This window comes from Syngnathus acus, chromosome 15 (assembly GCF_901709675.1).
Source record: "Syngnathus acus chromosome 15, fSynAcu1.2, whole genome shotgun sequence".
Taxonomy (NCBI): domain Eukaryota; kingdom Metazoa; phylum Chordata; class Actinopteri; order Syngnathiformes; family Syngnathidae; genus Syngnathus; species Syngnathus acus.
The window spans coordinates 11951354-11966501 of record NC_051100.1 but is presented as its reverse complement, the minus strand read 5'-3'; the positions used below and the strand labels follow the sequence as shown (position 1 = coordinate 11966501).

Here is a 15148-nt window from a genome sequence, read left to right as displayed (position 1 = left end):
TGTGTGTTTGTGAGTGTGCATCGCCTGGCATGGAGAGGAAGTCCTATATTGTCTGAGGACACAATGGCTTTGAGTCCTGGCCCAGCATTCCCTCCTTGTCACTTTTCTTATCTGGCCGCCGGTTCCCAAAACGTTGAGATTTGTTTGCGTGTGTGTGTGTGTCACTTGGGTGTGTACGAGTGAGTAATTGGGAACTCTGAAAGGAAACGGGTGGCGTTTTTCTATTGCGCGGGCGCTACCTGAAGGTCATTGCGATTGGCTATCTCCAAACTATTGTGCTAAGGTCAAGGGAATTGATTTGCGAGTGAAAAGCTTTTCCCCGAGCAAGAACGCCGTCAACATAAGTCACCTTAAGGGGCGGCCATTTTGCCATTTTGCCTTCACTTGCTGTACGCTGAAAATTACACCACAGTGGCGGCCCAAAACGACCAAATCGCGATTCACCTCTTTACCGGTCATTCACAAGATGAGTCTTTAGTCACTGTGACGTCATTTGCAGTCGACAGCAGGGGGCAGCGCAAGAAGGCAGAATAACCGCCCCATGAGAAGAAGTATAAAGTAAAGGTTTTAAACCAGATTCAGATTTCAAAGCCAAGATTAGGTTGTTAAATTAGACTTCTAAGCCTGTATGAGTTAAGGTTTCAACTCGGGATGGGCGAGTACCCAAACCAGGTATTGTATTTTATTGTTATTTAGACAACTTGATGACTTTGTAAGCGTGAGAAAAAGTTTCAATAAATTTTTTTCCTAAATTACGTCACAGTTGGAACATTTCCATCTGGAATGATACCACGCCTCCTTCTTGGGTTTTTATTGTTTCTCCGCTAGGATTGAGAAATAATGACCACAGCTGGTGACTCCGTGACTGTTGCGCCCCAAAAACAATATTCACAATCTCGCACAAGAATCAAGACAAAAACTTCAACATGTCTTTTTTTAATCCTGCGCAGAACTTGTGACAGCACTGAAAGCAGGCCGCCTTCCTGCAGGCTGCAAGCGTGGATTGCTAAACTGCGTCCGCGTTGAATTGATTCACGCAGCGGTTTTGCCATGTGACTCTACATTCGGGAACATGACTGGGAGTGTTTCTTGCCCAATGACAGAAGCTCAATTGTATTTTTATTTGCAACTTGTGTTTGAATGCTTGGCTCCATAAAAGAAAATATTGACAAGAATACAAGGGGTCAAACAATCAGATTAGCAGATAACGTACGTCCAAACCTCGCTGCTGCCATTTTGGCACATAGGGCGCATCTGGAAGATATCCAGAGTGCTTGGCTTTTTCCACATTTCATGTTACGCTCCAAAATGGGTTAATATTATGTTCCACTCAAGACTAACTCAACACCCTGTTAGGAAAAATTTGCTGCAAATTTATTCATAATAAGAATCACATAAATGCAGCCCTTAAACTATCTCCTATCATTTTTAAATAGTACAATACATGTGAGAGATTAGTTGATTCTGTCCAGTCTACTGAGGTTGTTGATAATGTAATCAATGGTGGCTCGCCATCTCCATCGTCTCAATAAGGCCTCCACACAGGTTCCTCTCCCCTGAGGGTCAAACACGCCCCCTCAATGTAAGCGCTCAATGCCACCGCTGCCGCCGTGCCTCCATCCTCCCCCGTCTGGATGGCTTGGTTGGGCCCGTAGTAATAAGGGCCGCCGTGGCTGAGCGGAGGGTGGGACGTTGAGTTAAGGTAGGAGGCACAGACGGGGGGCTGGGCGGAGTAGGACAGGATGGGATGGCACTGACGCTGGCGCTGGCGCTGTTGCTGGTGGCGCATTGTGACAGGCGGAGGAAAGGAAGATGTCAAGGCGGCCATCTGACCCAACAGGGATGGCTCGCTGGACCATAGGGAGGAGGAGGACCAAGTTCTGCAGTCTGGAGAGGAGGGCTATGGTTACCCATTATGCACACTCAACCTAATCTGGAGACTAGAAAATGGGAAGTATGGCAACTTCCTTTGGACTGTCTAGGTTTTATGTCAATAAAAACTTGAATACATATGATGGCCTTGGTACTCAATCCACTTAGGGAGTTGGAAAACCGCAAATCCACTTGGACAAACATGGTCTCAAAGACACAAGTGTGCAGCTGATAGCACACACCAAAAGACAAGAGAACAAATGCAGCAAACACATGAAGCATTATTAAACAAGATACAAAACACATGCTTACAAAATGGCAATGACGGAAAGCGTCACAAAAATTCAAAAGTACTTTTTTTACCAGAAGATGACAAGCCACAGCTGGATGATCTGAAAAGTGCTGACTCCACTTCTTTCTGATGCTGTCCTGGGAGATAAAATCAATGGCCTCAATACCAATCAACTAGAAAATGAAAATAAACATTATAATTATTCCGTGATTGGTTGTGTTTTCAGTGTGGGGGACATGCACTGACGTCTGGGCATACGCGGGCCGTCCACCGTCACCTTGATGGCCCTGTGCAGCGTGGCCACCTGAGGGGGCGCGGTCAGCACATTGATGGACAAGGTGAAGCTCTTGCCTGGAGAGAGAGAGAGAGAGAGAGAGAGAGAGAGAGAGAGAGAGAGAGAGAGAGAGAGAGAGAGAGAGAGAGAGAGAGAGAGAGAGAGAGAGAGAAAAACATCAGTTATCATTAAATGTGACTACGACTGGTTCGGCGTGCAATCTGCTTGATGTCAGCTGACATAGGCTCCAGAACTCCCGTGACTCTGAACAGAATAAGCCGTGTTGAGAATGAACGGTTTCTACCTCTGCCGCTGCGACCAATGAAGCGCAGGTCGTTGAAGTGGGCGTGACCCTGCCTCATGGTGGCCGTGGCGTTGCGTAACTCGGCGCTGCTGTTGTCATCGTTTCCCGCCATCAGCATGACCAGTGCGCCGTCCGGCACGTCATTGCCCAAGGAAACGACCTGAACAATTGAGGAAAATGGCACATGCTTTTCAAAGACGTTATCAGTCATCAATATTAATAATCTGCTTAAATTTTGATGGTGACATAATAATGCTTTGTGTGATTCTTATACGATGTACACTGTTACGTACCAAATGAGGGAATATAGAGGGGCTCACACTTTTCATATTTCACAGAAATTCATAAAATAATGACTTGGTTGTTTAATTTCCCACTTAATGGATGGGCAGGCACTCAAGTGCGTATTTGTATAGATACAACACATTCAAAAGCCGTTTTTTCTTATAGGTGTAATTTAAATGCAGGCAAGTGCTCACAGTGAAGGGTCGAGGCAAGGTCTTGTTGCACCTCCAGTGATAAGGCAGGCTGCTGCACAGGAAGTTGGGGCTGTCAGTGGCCACCAGGCCTCTGGCGAGCGCTGCACCTCGCTCGTGGAGGTCGCACGTTTTGGCTTCGTCCAGGTCGAGGTTGGATGGCGATGGAGCAGGTCGATTCTTCGACACAGCATCTAATTGACACAAAATGTATGGGTTTTCTTACGGTACTGTACATATGATGTGAAATAAAATAAAAAGCTTGCTTGCAAACTTCAGTAATATGGCCATTATCTTTCCGTTGACATTTTTACAAAAACGAGGCATACAATGGCTATTTATTTCAACCATTTCCTCAATATATTTTCAATATCTTCTTATTTTTGAAGGAATAAGAGCTTGCTCTGAAAAAACAAAAGACAAAAAAAAAACTGCCCCAAACTGCCATAAATAAGACTTGCTTTAGTTTTTACAAAAAGACAAAACATTTATAGATAGATCAAATCAAACTATTAAATAAAAATATTTATTTGAATTTTCACTTTTTTTATTCTAAAAAATTAAACAGAGTTCAGCGAAAACTACACGTAGTGCCATGCACGCTATTTTCCGGCCCTCCTATTTGCGTCATCAAAACGCGCCGGGATTGCACTGAAACTAAAACACACTGCATAAACAACGACGAGGAATTGCCGGAGAACTTTTGGTGAGTTTTTCTCATGTCTTGCGCTATATATCCTTACTTTATCCCTCTGCCGTCATGTCTTTGTCTGTCTTTTTTGTATTCGTGGAGCATTGATGCCTCCTAAACCGCACTGTTTGAATATGGCGCAACGGTGTCGTTTTTATTATTCAGATTTGACTACCGGAGAGGAAGCAGTGCGGTTAAAGCACCTGCCAGTGTGCGTGTATTGCCGCAATACTTTAATTGTATTATGGCGTTCTTTTTAGCGTTTTGCTCGGCCTAACCCGAAGTGTGATCGATGCATTTATGAAAACAAAATCAAATAACCATTCAAAAAAACAACAACATAAAAGTGATTTCCAGTCATCTTTTCCTACTGTGGAGAAGAAAACTGGAAAAGATGTTGGAAATTACACTGCACGTTTTAATCTTTTAAAACTGTGGAGTCAATGTGTTATTGTTATCGAGTAAAAAGTGTGTTGATGTTTTTGTTTAGCATCAGAGTTTGTGACTGGTCCAGAGAGGTCACATGGCTGGTTCGGCCATCAGCGGCTCCCGAGAACGTCCTGCTGCAACCAGGACCAGTTTTATACCTGAGATACAGGGCATGATGTATGTATCTCTCTCTCACACACACACGCACACACTCACGCACACACGCCTTCTCTCGTTCTTTCCCACTCACACACAAACACAGAGACTCACTTGTATTGAGTGTGTGGCCGCTGGCATTGAAGAGACTGTTTGACGCCATGTCAGCCTGTTTATGAACACATGGCACAAAGCACATGGTCACAATACGATTGAAAGGCATCATACCCGTTCCAATGACACATTTTCACCGAATGCTTCATTATTTCTCTCTCTCAAATGTGATTTGCGCCTTGGCACTCAAAATAACACATTTGCAATTGGATAACTGCACATGGGAATCAGGTTGTACAGCTAAACTGGAACAGTTAAATCTGATGTAAATATCATACATTAGCAGTGTATATATACATTCAGTGTGTGTAATGTAGATTTGGCACATTCAATAAAAAAAGCAACTGTAAAGGTGGAAGAGGATGTGCTCCCTTCTGTTCGTGACTCCTCACTGCCATCTCTTGAAAGACTAAGCGAGCAACAAAATGACACTTTTTGACTTTGTTTTTTTTACCCCAAAGAAGAAACTAACATGCATTTGAGAGGATCATTTTAGATATACATTTTAAAATCTCATGGTCATCATGCCCAGCTGGCGTTTGTGTATTACTCACCTGGTGGTGTCGTTGGCGGTCGGAGACGCCTGCAAGCCAGTCAGCCTCAAAACCGAACCCCAAGCCTCAGGGTGAACCTTTCAACCTCAAAGTTCAACCCCTCTCGGTCATGTGAGCGACAGCTGCCGACGACCAATCACGGCACAGGGGTGGCGGGCTGGGGAAAGATGAGAATGGATGTCGAGGATGTGGTTTTCAACTTTGTGGGTTGTCCTGGAACTTCTTTCTCTGCATGCAAATGGGAGGTTTACCCAAATGTGTGTGACTCACCTGTGCGTTTGCCCAAATGTGTGTGATTCACCTGTGTGTCTGTGTGTGTGTTAGGTTTGCCCTGGGAGACGCGCGCAGGCCGCTGCACGAGACAGCAGCCCTGGTGGAGGACGTTGTGCATACACAGCTTATCGCCATGGTAACGCACTGTTTTACACACAATGATGGTGTTTAGTGAAAACGTTTTGCATTTTCTCCTAAAGTTTTCTTTCAAAAAGAAAGTGAGAAAAGAAAGGCAAACTTAAACTGAAGCGTTCAGACATGCTTAACTCACTGTACCCGAGCAAGTGGTACTGCAAGACAAGGCTGGCCTTTTGATTGAGCAATTTTCAAATACGACATTTGCACATGGCAAAAGATATTTATGATAACAATCGCTTGAGAATGTCCATGTTACTCACTAGGGGTGTAAATCGCGGGTTTTGTCACGATACGATATCATATCGATACAAAGAACCACGATACGATATTTGCCGATATCTTAAAGCCTGCTGTGATTCATTCACGATACATCACGATATAGTGCTCTACGATCGATATAGAACAATATCCTGATTTATAACAATCCATACGCAAAATCAACAAGGTACTGCAAACTCTTTATTTAGGAAATTACAAGAGTATTGTAGTATACAAAGTGCTTATTTTAACACTGAACTTTATCAAATTCCTATATTTTTTCTCATAAGTAAAGAAAAATGAATATTCTTTCTTTTTTTGTAATAACATTAACTTTAAAGTGCATTACTGAACTATTTAATTACAAAAATAAGTTCTTTATAATGAATGTAGTAATAAACATTACACCTTGACCATATGTTCTAATCCAAATGCAAAAAAAAAACATTCTCTTGCAATACCAGAGAACTATACATAAATAAAATATGTATGTTGTTATTTAACTCTTCTATAAAACAAAAATAACTTAATTTATAACTCTTTATATAGAATTTTAACATTACACGGTGTCTACTCTTTGAACTGTTCAATATGGCCAATAATACAACATGTAGTGCAAAATCAAAAGTAGTTTGTCACATGTTTGTTTAGTGCATTGAAATTTGTGATAGTGCGTTCTTTTTGTGGTGTTCCCTGAATATTTGATCACCGCATGGCAGGATTTACAAACTGCACGTGTCTTGTCCATTGAGCCATCTTTTCTTTGGAATCCAAAGTGCTTCCAAACGAATGACTTGAAGCCCAAAGGGGAGCGAATTTCCTCGTCTTCTTGGACACTAGCCATAGCACCAGCCCAGGAGCCGCGTAGTTGTCGGCTCCCCTTTCACGTGCCTGCTCTGCTCACAACACAACACGCCGCGCACTGCTCCCGGAAAGAGGAAGCAAGCAACAATGAACTGGATTTCAAAATAAAGTCGCGTCTAATGTCCGAGGTCAAAAACGGGCGATATAGATCGATGTTTACGTTTAGCATCGATGCCAACAAATCGTAGAGCATTATATCGATTAATCGATGTGTATCGATGAATCGTTACACCCCTATTACTCACTAAGTTTAATGTGTTGACCAGCTTCATCAGGCCAGCGAGGGCGCCACCCTTCGTGGTTCGAGGGTCATCGCCGTGGAGGACATCCTCTTCCTAATGCGCAGAGACAAGGTCGGCACAGTAAACATGCACAAATTGAGTGAAACTCTTGAAAAATCAAAATGTTTCTTTGGAAAATGTGACCTTTTACTTGGTTAAAGAAAAGGTTTCTTTTTGTGTGCGCGCGCTTGTGCAGAGGAAGGTCTCAAGGCTGCTGAAGTATCTCCAGTTCCGCGATTACAAGTCAAAGCTTCTCAAGGGCCTGGACGACGATGACGGGCAGCAAGAACAAGGTGGGCCTTTTGCGTCTTTTTCCACCAAATCACAAACCCCAAACAATAACACCAAATTGGGGCACAGGGGCAGGATTGTTGCCCACTGTCGGCGGCAGCAACCAGCGTCGCCAGCGTTTGGCTCAGGATTACCTGCTGTGGTTGGACCACACGGGCGAGCTCCTGTCGCTGGCCGAGCGGCAGGAGATGGACCCGGTCAAGCAAGAGAGGCTGGAGGTGGTTGCCGTGGTGACGCACCATTAACCTCACCTTTTAGGATTAAGGGCTGTAATGGTGATTATTATATGATTCTAGCGTCTGGAGCGTCACAGCAAAATGATGGACCAGACACAGTATGCCGAATTCTGTGAGAGTCGACAGCTCAGCTTTGGTAACTGTCAAAATAGCTGTACACATTGATACACACATTTCTTAATCAATTCTCAATCATTCTGATTCTTTCAAGATTTCTTCTAATATTCTATGAGTTTAAATTACTATTTAATTCTGGTAACATTACATACTCCATTTTATATCCATCAGCCAAGAAAGCGTCCAAGTTTCGCGACTGGCTGGACTGCAGTAGCCTGGACCTGAAACCCAACAGCGTTGCCATGGAGATACTGTCCTACCTGGCCTACGAGACTGTCGCACAGGTAAGCGGTTCATTCATCCAGAGATCCGCCTTTTTGTTGAGTCCTTTCAATTCATGGTTGCAGATTGTAGACTTGTCTCTGCTGGTGAAGCAGGAGATGGTGGCAAAGACCAACGCCGTCACTCATGTCATCTCGGCCAGCCACATACACTACAACACGCAGGCTGAGGTACACACAGTATGAGTCTTGTTTACTCTTCTAGTTTTTCATTTGTTGGCCTAAATTAAATTTGACGTGTTGCCTGGCAGGTCAAGAAAGAGTCAGAGTCCCCTGAGGCCACACCTCCCTCCACTCCTGGCTCCTCCCACTCATCCAAGCCTCTCCTCCAAGGCAATGGAAACCTCGACGGCAGAGCGCGGCAGAGGAAACGTAAAAAGGTCAAAACGCTGTGTTCAACTAAGGCCACAACCAAGAGAAATACATGAAAATGTCTACTATTGCATAGTATATGAAAATTTATATTTTTCCAGACAAATGTTTTGCCCCACAAGCAAACTTATATTTTCACAATCTAGTCTTTTAAAGAAAAATGAAATACCCCAAGTCCTCTAGATTTTTGTAGAGCCCCCCCTCCCTAAAAAAACTATGGCTTAGAAGAACCCCTCAAAAGATACTGAATGCACTTGAAACTCTTGCTTCAGAGCTGCCTTGCCACAGCGGAACCTCCCAGCGGCGCCATCCAGCCTTGTCACATCCGAGAGGCCATAAGAAGATACAATTACCGACACACTGTAAGAAGGCACACACATCGCTGTCTGTGTTCATGCGTGTTGAAACCGTTGCGTTTCTGCAGAGCCCCTACAGGAGGAGTGGGATGCCTTACCTGGCCTGCTGACCACCACACATGGAAAATCATTGCCCCCCCCTTTTTTTTTATGTTAAGAAAACATCATCCAGTGCACACAATTTGGCATTGTGGAAATAAACTTTAATTTTTGCCAAGACAAACGTAGAACACAAAAGGTGAGTGGGGCACGCTCGCTTGCTCAATTTACTAGCCAGTATCCTAAACGTTTGACGTTTTCCTTCTCCAGCACACTTGATTCAAACGATCAAGAATGTGTTAGAGGAGGGATACATCTAAAACGAGCAAGATCCCGGCCCTCGAGGACAGGAGTCTGAGACCGGTGGCGTACATTGTAAAAAAGGAACAGTTCACCGTCGCTCAGAATTTCTGAGCGCCGTTGACCAGGCCCAGGCCCTCACGCATCGTCACAAGTTCTCCATAGCGCTGCTGGAGTTCCCGCTCTCGTTCCATCTGACGCTCCACGTCCTCGCGCAACATCTACATGGGTGCACACGGAAAATGTAAATGATAATAAAGGTCTATTTTTTTCCAAACATTTAGTGTATGTGTATATGAGGAAAAAGAGAGCGGGACGAACCTCCAGTCTTTTGGGAATGGCCGTGTCTTCTTGTTTCTTCAGCTGACTGAAGGTCTCCAGCTCCATAGCCGCTTGCTCCACCTGGTGCACAAAAAAAGAAAAACAGTTCAGAGAGTGCAGATGCATTTGGGATATGTGCTTTGTGTCAAGAATCAGGCATTTGTTCCAAATGTAGCACATAAGATCCACTAAGTGTTGTTGATTAGGTCAATTTAATTCAGCCGCTAAAAACAACTTTGGGCTAACTGGTTGAAAGTGTTAAGGCTACAAGAGAACCTCCAAATGACTGAATTGGGATTCGGAATGAATTTTGGTGTGTGAAGAACGTCGCATAGGGATGTTTGGAGGCTGACCTGCTCCCAGAGTTCGTTGTGTTGCTTGAGGAGGCCGAGAGCTCGGGACTGGAAGCCCCCGAGGAGGATCTTGAGCTTCTTCTCCAGTTTGGCTGCCTTGCGGGCTTCCGCCGTCATGTGACCGCGGTTCACCTGCACCGAGAGCAATATCAAAACACCATTAGCAACAAAAAACTGAAAAAGCATCTTAGGAGAAAAAGCCTAAAAAATGTAAACTTTTTTTTTTTTTTTTAAATATATATTTCCAGTAAAATTACCTCCCTTGAAAGGCAAGCTTACCCCACAAAACATTGTTTTCAAAAAATTGAGACTTGCTTTTCTTCTCCCTCATTATGTGTGACTTACTTCGAGTTTCTTTTCCACGCTCTCCAGCCTTTCCTTCTTGGTTGCCAGATTGGCTCGGGTGTATCTGTTTTGTCCTGGCAGGTACAACACCTGCGCACACACGCACGGTGTTATGAAAACTTGTGATGGAAATACTAATATATGAATAAGAATGTGAATGCAGAAGGTGACCTGGCTGTAGCATTCCTCCCACACTTGGGAGTAGGCTTCCATGCTGAGGTCTCCGTGGCCCATGCCCGCCTTCACCACCTCCATCTCAGCCGCCAGGACCACTTTGGCCTGACCAGCCAAAACATGCACACAAAATTGATTAGTGTTTTTTTTTTTTTTTACGGTTGTATATTTAAGTTACTTTTAATCTATTTTTAGAGATATCTTGTGCTTTTGTTTAGCTTTATTTTCAAATTGTTCGCTGTAAAACTAACGTCTGTGCTTTAATTTGGAGCACCATTTATTGAGCTTAAATTTTATAATCAGATAATAGAAAACTGATGTTGATTGCTGCATTTCAGTGAAGACCTAAGGCTTGACAAACACAGGCCAGCCCTTCATTTCTTCCGTGCGGTAACAGTACTGGAACGAGAGGTGAGAGACCTTGTCCATGTCCTCGGTGCCGACGGTGCTGTAGGCATGCGCATCCAGGTAGGCGATGTGCAGGGCGTTGTTTGAGGTGGCCGTCGGTCCTCGGGCCTTTGCACGCTGCAGCTGCCCGCCGCCCGCGGGATGGTGAAGACAGTCATAATGCATCATGGTGATCATCTCCTGTTTGATCAGCTCCTCGGCCACCTGGAGGTCGTTCAGCTCCATGGATGTGGGACGCAGTACTGACTCGTTCACCTGATCGTGCAACCAAACGTGTTCAATTGCTTGACATGTGTGCTTATGCTTGTGCGCGCGCTCATTACATCAGTGGGTCTGGGCAGGTTCCTCTGAACAGCAGTGTGGCGCAGCTTGAGCTCCTTCTCCCTCTCTGCATCGCGATGGGCCTGAATAGCACAAACACATGCTAACATTTGTGTAGCGAGCGGTATAAACCCAACATGAACAATTTTGTCTAGGATATGAATTTTGATGCAACTGAAATGTCAAATTAAGGCACGTGCGACTTGTAAAAGTTAGGTAATTCCACCAGCAGTGTGTGTGTGTGTGCGCTCCTGTTGAACCTGCTTGCGCGCCTCGACGTCAGCGGCGTCCTCCACGTAGCCGCCCTCCATCTCGGTCTCTTCCAATTCTTTCTCTGCGTTTTCAGGCAGGACAATCTCAAAGTCGTTTTTGGGCACAGGAAGTGACATCAGGCCCTGCCTCAGCTGCTGCAGACTCTCTCGTTGCTGCCAAGGAATGTAAAAAGTCACTTGGACCTTAAGTCAGAAATTGCTCAACATGTTTTTGTGAAAAGATTTATGCAAAAATAGGGGAACCCCTCCCCGTTTTCCTGACCACATGTTTAGCGTAGGACGGGTCAGCCAGCTGCTCCTCGCTGTTGATGTTCAACTTGTCCCTCAGCGGCGTACGCAAGGGGGTCAGACCAGGCGTGACTGGCCCGCGTGGGGTCAACGCCTCGCTCGCTTGCGGGGTCATGCTCTCTGGCCCTTGGCCATGCCCAGGAGTTCTGCAGACCACAAGGTCGCTCAACATTGTCCTTGACGCGCAGGTCCACAGATGGAGGGCGGAGGCGTGCTTGCCGGCGGTTACCTGAAGGGGGTGCTGAGCACGGTGTTGGGGGTCTGCACCTGCTGCCGCTGGGGCGTCACGCCGCTGAAGTCGCTCTCATGCAACGGCGTGTTCAGGCCACCCTTCAGTGGCGTGTCAATGTTGGTCAGCGCCATCAAATTCTGAGCTTCCTGCAACAACAAAAAGACAAAGCAAATCTTGACACTTGCCCTCCATTTTCTTTTCTCTTGTCCCAATCAGTCACTTTGGTTAGTTCGGATCATGACTGGGTTTCGAATCTTGTTTTGGGTTCTAATCCAGCATTAAGATGTCAAATAAGGTTTTTAAAACTTGGGTGAGGTTTACAAAATAGGGTATTGAGACAGCGTTAGGGATTTAAATTAGGGTGTTGAGTCTAGGCAGAGGTTTCAAACAAGGGTTATGGATTCAAGGCTGGCTTAGAGTTACAAGCCCAGGCTTGCTTTTCAAACCAGGGTTGTGGTTTCAATTTACGGTTTCAAGGCTACCTTAGCTTTTCAAAGCAGGGTTTGAAAGCAGGATAAGGGTATCAAGTTAGGGGATCAAACAAGTGCTGAGGTGTTAAATCTGGGTTGCAAGCCAGGGGTCGGGTTTCAAATGAGGGCTTGAAGGCGGAGTCGTGTTTTGCAATTCTGAAGTAGAATGACCTGCATGATCCGGTCCTGGGTGGCAGGCGTGCGCAATCCGGCGCTCATGTTGTTGGTGACGCTGTACTCGGAGAGCAGTGCTGAAGATGCGCCGTTGGCGCTCTCGCTCTCCTCAGCTGCCTGGCGGGCAACCTCGCTGGCCACGGCCATCTTCACCACCTCCTCCAGCTTGGCGTCGCTGATCTACAAAGGGAGAAAACGACAGTCACTAATTGTCGTCAGCCACTGAATTGGCCTCAAATGAAGGTGTTAGCCTCAGGTGCTTACTTGTGGCGCAGGCAGGACCAATTTGGAGCGCTTCTTGGTAAACTCGGCCACGCCGCTGGTCTGCAGGATGGCCGAGGGCAGGTCGCTCTCCTTCTTCTTCTTGATCTTCTGCTTGTCCTTTTTCCGGTCCCGGTCCTCGCGCTCGCTGCCAAGAAAACACAAAGGTGTGGTGTGAGGTCGACACGCATGCTAACACGTGCTAACCAGCACTAATGCGTGACTGACTTGCGCAGCTCGCCGTCCAAGTGCTGCTGGCGGAGACGCTTGAAGTTGGGCGCCAAGGGGTCGTAAATCTCCATGCTTGTGTCGTAGAAGCCCTGAAAGAACACAAAATGGCCGCTCAAACGTTCTGCGCTTTTCGATGCGCAGAATGCGGTACAGTGAACCCCCAATGTGTGAAAGGCTCAACCTTCAACTACACATTGAAGCCATTATGAGCTAGTTAGAGATTCCGTGACAGTCTTTGCCAATTTTTGCAATTCACGCCAGGGTTTGTCCCCGACCTCCGCAAATCACGAAGAGTTCACTGTCATAAGAATTCAAGCAAGTTCTGAGTTACAGCGGCAGGTTTCTTTTCAAAGGGGATTTCAGCATTGTAGTCCACTCCTCGCTTCTTCTTCCTCCTCTTGCCGACGTGGATGCCCGCCGCTCTCAACTCTCGCCGCTTCTGCAGCGCCGCCAAACGTCTGCAAAAAGAGAAAGGTGGAACCTGCGTGGTGAATATCCACAGGTCCAACAAAAAGATCAACCAATGAGTAAGATGAAAATGTGACCTGGCTTCCTCCAACTGCTTCTCTCTGGCCTTCCTCTTGGCCTTCTTGCCCTGCGTGTTGGCCAGTCGAGCTCGGGCCTCAGACAGCATTTCAAGTTCATCTGAAAACATTTTGATGTTGTTGATTTGTGACAAATGAACACAACAGCACTCAGGAAATGCCAAGACTGATTTTCTCAGATCTAGTAAATTCCTGGCAGATATGCAGGTAGCAAAATACGGATGCATGGACACACAAAATTGTGTTTATGCGTATAACATGCCTTTTAATTTGTGCATAAATAGAATGCGATCCAATGTTATGGTTTCAAAGTGGGGCTTCAAGCAATGGTTAATGTTTCAAATAAGGTTTCAGGGCAGGGTTACGTTTCAAGCCAAGAAAGCAAACAGCAAAATAAATTAAATGGACCCCAAAGCTCATCTATGATATTAGCTGAATAAGATGAAAAGGAAGAACTTTTACTTTACAAATAGTTTAATTTTTTTTGGTTAACTGTTTACTTGCATAGGGTTTCAAAACGAGTTTTTAGCATGTCTTGAATTTGATACTTTAGCTTATTTCTCTCTTCTGTAAGTGTAACAGAAGCCATAAAGCGTCTATCTTATCACACGGATGAAACAGGATCTAAACAGTGACAAAATGGTTGCTGGCCGTGTTGGTTTACCTTCATCCATGTCCACGGGGTCGGGCCTGGCCGGTTTAGTCTCGGGGTTGGGGTCTATCTCTCCCGGCTTCAACTTTCTGGGGTCCTCTCCCACTTCCTCCTCGTTGTCCCGCTGCGCTGCCTTGTCGCTAAAAATCACACATACATTCAGAGTCACACGGGTGGTTGTGAGGCCCGCTGGCGTCATGTGGCGACTGCGTGCTAGCCAGCGTACAGCAAGTATTCGTAGTGCTCGAGACACTGAGCGGCCGTGCGTCCTATGATGGGCGCGATGGTTCGCCACTGGGTAGGCATCAGCTTGGCCAGATGGAGAACCTTCTCCTCCTCCTCTCGGGACCACTCAGTTTTCTTGATGCTGGGGTCAAGCCACTCGTACCTGAGGACACACCAATTAAGTGGGGGATATGTTAGAGACCCACATGCAAGTCATAGGTCGGCTGGCCCTACCTCTGCCTCAGTTTCAGCCCCAAAAAAGCTTGAATATCACATTTAAATGTAGCGGGAAGGACAAACTCACCATCGGGCTTTGCACTGCTTGGCCGACTTTCGGTGGAGCAATGAGGCAATACGGGACCACTGATTTTTCCCATATTTCATCACCGCTGCTTTGAGGATTTCATCCTAAAATTGGCAGATTAGTGGAATGGTTGACATTTGTAGCAAGAATGGATTCCGAGTCAGCAAGAGTATCCAAAAATGACTATTAAGCACCCTGTGATAGATAGGGCGAACTAAATACAAATAGCGTCTTATAAGGTATCTAGGTCTTATAAGGTCTCCTTAACTTTATATCTAGCTTGTAGTTATGTGAAGCTGGTCTGATCTCTACATGCTAGCGGGGTTAGCAAGAAGCCAACCCCGCTAGCTGTGTCAATGCCTACCTCCGTATTGCGCCAAACGCCTCCTTTGATCATAATTCGCGGCATCTTGGCGACTTTGTTGTTTTCTTTCCTTCTTCCAAAGGACGAAACAAGTAAGGAAGCAAAACTATCAGAAAAGAAAAGCACACAGTCCGTACGATGGGCTGCAAGTCGAATGAGCGCTCGTCGCTACAAACAGGAAACGTGCGACGCTGATTCTTCGACTTGGAAAGAGAAAAATACTATGACGCTTAATTTGAG

The 15148-nt window shown here is 45.7% G+C and overlaps 3 protein-coding genes across 5 annotated transcripts; 1 reads left to right on the top strand and 2 right to left on the bottom strand.

The window, feature by feature from the left end:
- Window positions 1–1052: 1052 nt before the first annotated feature.
- LOC119134557 (runt-related transcription factor 1-like) lies at window positions 1053–5297 on the bottom strand. The gene is made up of 7 exons (XM_037271346.1): window positions 5163–5297; window positions 4609–4663; window positions 3222–3412; window positions 2743–2902; window positions 2411–2515; window positions 2236–2301; window positions 1053–1887 (listed from the first exon to the last, which is right to left on the bottom strand). Exons 2-7 carry the CDS (start codon window positions 4655–4657, stop codon window positions 1526–1528), a joined length of 933 nt encoding a protein of 310 aa, XP_037127241.1. The 5' UTR covers window positions 4658–4663; window positions 5163–5297; the 3' UTR covers window positions 1053–1525.
- Window positions 3822–9245, top strand: supt3h (SPT3 homolog, SAGA and STAGA complex component). 2 transcript variants are annotated; one of them, XM_037271344.1, is made up of 12 exons: window positions 3822–3924; window positions 4400–4515; window positions 5487–5571; window positions 6962–7048; window positions 7173–7269; window positions 7337–7485; window positions 7564–7639; window positions 7792–7904; window positions 7968–8072; window positions 8153–8281; window positions 8546–8635; window positions 8698–9245. In XM_037271344.1, the coding sequence occupies exons 2-12, from the start codon at window positions 4433–4435 to the stop codon at window positions 8737–8739; spliced, it is 1056 nt and encodes a 351-aa protein (XP_037127239.1). In that variant the 5' UTR covers window positions 3822–3924; window positions 4400–4432; the 3' UTR covers window positions 8740–9245. The 2 variants fall into 2 exon arrangements, with proteins under 2 accessions (XP_037127239.1, XP_037127240.1); XM_037271345.1 differs by having other exon boundaries at window positions 3842–3924; window positions 4424–4515.
- cdc5l (CDC5 cell division cycle 5-like (S. pombe)) lies at window positions 8811–15135 on the bottom strand. 2 transcript variants are annotated; one of them, XM_037271342.1, is made up of 20 exons: window positions 14909–15135; window positions 14545–14648; window positions 14242–14403; window positions 14028–14155; window positions 13364–13463; window positions 13150–13276; window positions 12816–12907; window positions 12591–12735; window positions 12324–12506; window positions 11680–11828; window positions 11425–11596; window positions 11151–11315; window positions 10893–10973; window positions 10582–10824; window positions 10159–10266; window positions 9988–10077; window positions 9643–9774; window positions 9290–9370; window positions 9041–9189; window positions 8811–8943 (listed from the first exon to the last, which is right to left on the bottom strand). In XM_037271342.1, the coding sequence occupies exons 1-19, from the start codon at window positions 14951–14953 to the stop codon at window positions 9070–9072; spliced, it is 2427 nt and encodes an 808-aa protein (XP_037127237.1). In that variant the 5' UTR covers window positions 14954–15135; the 3' UTR covers window positions 8811–8943; window positions 9041–9069. The 2 variants fall into 2 exon arrangements, with proteins under 2 accessions (XP_037127237.1, XP_037127236.1); XM_037271341.1 differs by having other exon boundaries at window positions 8811–9189.
- Window positions 15136–15148: the final 13 nt, after the last annotated feature.